This window comes from Portunus trituberculatus, chromosome 49, assembly GCF_017591435.1.
Source record: "Portunus trituberculatus isolate SZX2019 chromosome 49, ASM1759143v1, whole genome shotgun sequence".
NCBI lineage: Eukaryota > Metazoa > Arthropoda > Malacostraca > Decapoda > Portunidae > Portunus > Portunus trituberculatus.
The window spans coordinates 5,402,860-5,407,859 of record NC_059303.1 but is presented as its reverse complement, the minus strand read 5'-3'; the positions used below and the strand labels follow the sequence as shown (position 1 = coordinate 5,407,859).

General features: G+C 44.0%; 1 protein-coding gene across 1 annotated transcript in view; it reads left to right on the top strand.

Annotated features, from left to right (window-relative positions):
* Nucleotides 1–5,000, top strand: part of LOC123499326 (katanin p60 ATPase-containing subunit A-like 2) — a 26,523-nt gene that overhangs the window by 6,095 nt on the left and 15,428 nt on the right. Inside the window, exon 2 of the mRNA XM_045247196.1 lies at nt 1,405–1,477. Coding sequence (XP_045103131.1) covers nt 1,415–1,477 — 63 coding nt within the window. The 5' untranslated portion in view covers nt 1,405–1,414. The remainder of the gene's footprint in view (nt 1–1,404; nt 1,478–5,000) is intronic.

Sequence of the window (5,000 nt, the reverse complement as noted above, 5' to 3'; positions counted from 1 at the left end):
CTCTTGTTTCGTGTCTTCGGGAGTTCAAAGTGATCTCTAATTCTGTCGTGAATGTAAAGCAGTGAAGTTTCGTGTGTGTGTGTGTGTGTGTGTGTGTGTGTGTGTGTGTGTGTGTGTGTGTGTGTGTGTGTGTGTGTGTGTTTCACTGTTTGATCTGCTGCAGTCTGACGAGACAGCCAGACGTTACCCTACGGAACGAGCTCAGAGCTCATTATTTCCGATCTTCGGATAGGCCTGAGACCAGGCACACACCACACACCGGGACAACAAGGTCACAACTCCTCGATTTACATCCCGTACCTACTCGCTGCTTGGTGAACAGGGGCTACACGTGAAAGGAAACACACCCAAATATCTCCATCCGGCCGGGGAATCGAACCCCGGTCCTCTGGCTTGTGTGTGTGTGAGAGAGAGAGAGAGAGAGAGAGAGAGAGAGAGAGAGAGAGAGAGAGAGAGAGGTGCAATGGCTGTCACACATGTCTGGAAATGCTACGTTTAATGACAAGTCCCCGCCCTGTACTGATACTGTCTGGGCGTCGGCGTGACGGTGCCGGGAAGGCAGCCTCATTTTTAGTGTTATAGGAAACCGTTCGCAGCTGCAACGCGTTTCCCGATAGTCAGTTCCTCCAAGACTCCTCCGCGGGATGTCTGAAGGAGTGGGGGTAAGGAACTCGCTCTCTGCACTCACTCCATCTCTCGAGGTTTTTGTTCATAGCGCGTCCAAAGACCACTGCAACGGATGCTGGAAAGCGTTAAATTAGGGCGTTTTTGTTGTACTTCCCTCACCCCACCTCTGTCTTTTTTGCCTTGTCTGGCTCTCTCTCTCTCTCTCTCTCTCTCTCTCTCTCTCTCTCTCTCTCTCTCTCTCTCTCTCTCTCTCTCTCTGTGTGTGTGTGTGTGTGTGTGTGTGTGTGTGTGTGTGTGTGTGTGTGTGTGTGTGTGTGTGTGTGTGTGTGTGTGTGTGTGTGTGTGTGCGCGCGTGAGTTTATCCACATATCTATCAATCAGTGAAGTACAACGCTTACTCAGTGACGGTAGGATGGTGGCTGATTACTTGAAGCAGAACCCACAAGACTTCCTCTTTAAAACGGATTCCTCGCAACGCTACGCACCTCCTGGCAACGAAAACGAGAGAGAAAACGACTTAAAAAAAAACGAAAAAAAAAAATAATAATGAACGGTTCCATGTATTTTAGCTTATCTCCGAGTAAGACAGTCAAGTTTATATATATACGAGGCATACAGTTCAAAAGCAAAAGGTCAAAGAGGCAAAGGCAGGGACATAAACATAACACAGAGGGGCCAGGGTTGGGTTACTGGTTAATGCGGGGATAGGTCATGGTAGAGGTGAGGAGGGAAAGTCAGAGCCAAGGTCAACACACTCCCAAGGTCTCTAATTTACAGATGCGTCCTGATGGCCACCAACGCCCACCTGTCCCTCCAGTCCCTGCGAGCTGCCAGCCAAGCCAAGGATCTGGTGAGAGAGAGAGAGAGAGAGAGAGAGAGAGAGAGAGAGAGAGAGAGAGAGAGAGAGAGAGAGAGAGAGAGAGAGAGAGAGAGAGAGAGAGAGAGAGAGTGTGTGTGTGTGTGTGTGTGTGTGTGTGTGTGTGTGTGTGTGTGTGTGTGTGTGTGTGTGTGTGTGTGTGTGTGTGTGTGTGTGTGTGTGTGTGTAATTCACTGTTTGATCTGCTGCAGTCTCTGACGAGACAGCCAGACGTTACCCTACGGAACGAGCTCAGAGCTCATTGTTTCCGATCTTCGGATGCCTGAGACCAGGCACACACCACACCGGGACAACAAGGTCACAACTCCTCGTGTGCTAGGTGTGTGTGTGTGTGTGTGTGTGTGTGTGTGTGTGTGTGTGTGTGTGTGTGTGTGTGTGTGTGTGTGTGTGTGTGTGTGTGTGTGTGTGTGTGTGTGTATGCTTTTGAATAAAGTCATAGAAAGCAACATTTACACACGTATTTTTTTTCTTTCTTCCCCCTTTAGCTCCAGATTTTTTTCCCCTTCATGGCTATATTCCGAAAAAAAAGTAATAATTAGAGATCTGTTATTTTCTCCCTTAATTTCACGCACGTTATTCCCTTCATACCTTTACTGCAATAATTACTCCTCTTGGGTCAACAGGTAATTAGTTTCAGGAACGATAACCACCTGCGTTTACAACATAATACATATTTTGTAAACTGGTAATTAATTTCAGTAGCCACATAAGTGACGGTGAGTGCCTGAAGGAGAGGGCGACGAAGTGGGAGGACCTTTTACCCTCGTGATTCACTTCTAGGGTTGTGGTAGAGGTAATGGTGGTGGGAGGGTGGTAGTGGATTGATGGTGCTCATGGCATTGCCTCCATTAACTTCTGCTATGGAGGTGGGTAACTAAATGGGTAGATTTGTCAGTGTTCGCCTGTCTCACATATGTGGATGAAAGTGTTTTTCTCTTGTTACTTTTCATATGTTGCGTTATTATATGCTCTGTGCCTCTATCTTTTTATGGCCTAATATAATATGCTGGCATGTATCTACAATCTCTTATCAAGACCGACAATTTGTGAAAGTAATATAATCCATTTAACTCTCTTTTGGGACTGGCACCTCAACTGTTTTTATCTATCTATATCTTTCTTACTTATTTGCCATCCTAATCTAGTCCCTCTCCTACATAAAACAAGGCACAGTATAACAATGAAGTATATGATATTAGCGGATAAAACAGCTTCGTCCGGCACAGTGAGACAGATGTAATTCTGAATTTTTCGTAACACCACTGACTGTGTCGCGAACAGGTAATCACGACCTTAGTTCCTGTCATCACTCACCTACACCCTTACTACACCTATACTTCACAATGTATTCTAACCATAACTCACTTTACGTTCACTACACCACACATTGTACACTTCATCATCCATACAATCACAACCTTTAGCCTTCACTTTTAATCTTTCCACCCACACAAAATACAATTACTCGTTCCCTCATTAAATCTTCCACATTACACTTAACCCCGCACATTAATAGCCTTCCTGCAGTCTTAAAACACCTTCAGTACATAAATAGCGCCCGTACACCTGCCTGAATGTCACACCTGGATCTCCCTTCACCCTTCCCCCACCAGCCCTCATCGACCCTCATCAACACGGCCGCTGACTCCCGTTTTCTTCGTCTGCCCAGAATAGCGAAAAGTTGCGAACAGTTTTGCGCTAATTACGGATCGCCCATAAAGCCCCTCTATTACTGTTATAATTACGAGCATTTGGGGTCGGCAGTGTCACCATTGGGAAATATTTGAATGAGTAATAAGAGTAGATACACGCAATGGGTAACGTTTGGCTTTGATGTGATGGTGAACTAAAGCCATGATGCGACTTGTGTAATGCTATTGCGTGCTTTCCTGATGTACAAAGGGATTTATGACCTTCAACACCGGAATGAGTAAGGCATTAGTGGGACAGGATACAGCACGGTGAAATTAAAGGGTATGGTCCAGGAAACATTTGCGCCAGGAAGCGATCTTTGTAATGCTGTTGGTGCTTGCTATTCTGATGTCTAATAGGAAAGAGTCAATTGATTATATTACAGTAATTACCAATGAAGTAGCTGACACCAGGGTAGAATATATTACAAGGTCAAATTAAAGGACAGAGACGATGAAACACATTACTGTAACACACATCTCTTGCTACTGTCCAAGAAAACAAAACAACTAAGTTATTGGATAATATTAAAAATGTGAGGGGCTTAATACGTTAAAATTAAAAGGAAGCCACGTAATCTTTCTAGGATGAACAAAGAAAGCAAATTAATAAAGTCATGGATGGCAATTCATATTTTTCTGACCCAACTAAACTAATAACTGGGAGGAGAGAGAGAGAGAGAGAGAGAGAGAGAGAGAGAGAGAGAGAGAGAGAGAGAGAGAGAGAGAGAGAGAGAGAGAGAGAGAGAGAGAGAGAGAGAGAGAGAGAGAGAGAGAGAGAGAGAGAGAGAGAGAGAGAGAGAGACTTCGTGAAGGCAAAAGAAGAAAAAAATAGAAGGAATGGAGTCGCTACCCTTACCGTGAGTTGGCGCAACACGTCAGGACCTGGAGGCACAACACCTGCAATAAGAGACGCACTCATTACACCACAGACTAAAGTAAACACCTCCTGGAATTGTTACGTGAGTGTCCGGAAGACCATTGGAAGTGAAGCAGACAGGAAAGACAGGAGACATAAGACAGTAAAGTGGATGTACAGAAGAAAAATAACTGAAAAAAAATGACAGAATAGAGAAAAAAAAAAGGCAGGAGTGAGACGTACGGTAGTAGAGCAAATGAAAAGAAAAAAAAAATTGAAGAGAGAATAAAAGAGAAGATAGGCCAAAGATGCGACAATAGACTGAATATATGAGAAAAAAAAAGACAGAATAGACAGCAAATAAAGAACAAACAAACCGTAAGACAAAGAGACACAAATGACAAATCAAAACCAACATAACTGAAAAAGCGGAAAAAAAAAACCAGCTTAGATATGAAAGCGAGAGATAAAAAAAAAAAAAAAAAAAAAAAAAAACTGACAAGAAATAGCGTTAGAAGTAAAGGACAAAGAAGGGAGCCGCCATAAGCCACACAGGAAAGCTTGCGGACAGTGACTCCCATTATCATTTATTCAAGCTCGTGCTACTTCTGTTTCTTTCACTGTCTTGTTATACGCGACAAGGAACAAAACTCTGAGGAGGGAGACAAGGAGGGGTGATTCAGTGTGCGTGTTAATGTGAGTGCATTAAAACTAGGCAAGCTGGATTATCGTGTGTGTGTGTGTGTGTGTGTGTGTGTGTGTGTGTGTGTGTGTGTGTGTGTGTGTGTGTGTGTGTGTGTGTGTGTTCGTGCACATATGAGACTATTTACATAAGTAGGGTTTCTTATGTCTGCGCGTCTATCTGTCTGTCTATTTGTATGTCTGTCTGTGTTCTGGGAAAGGAAAAGGGTATGTGAAATGTCGAGAGAGAGAGAGAGAGAGAGAG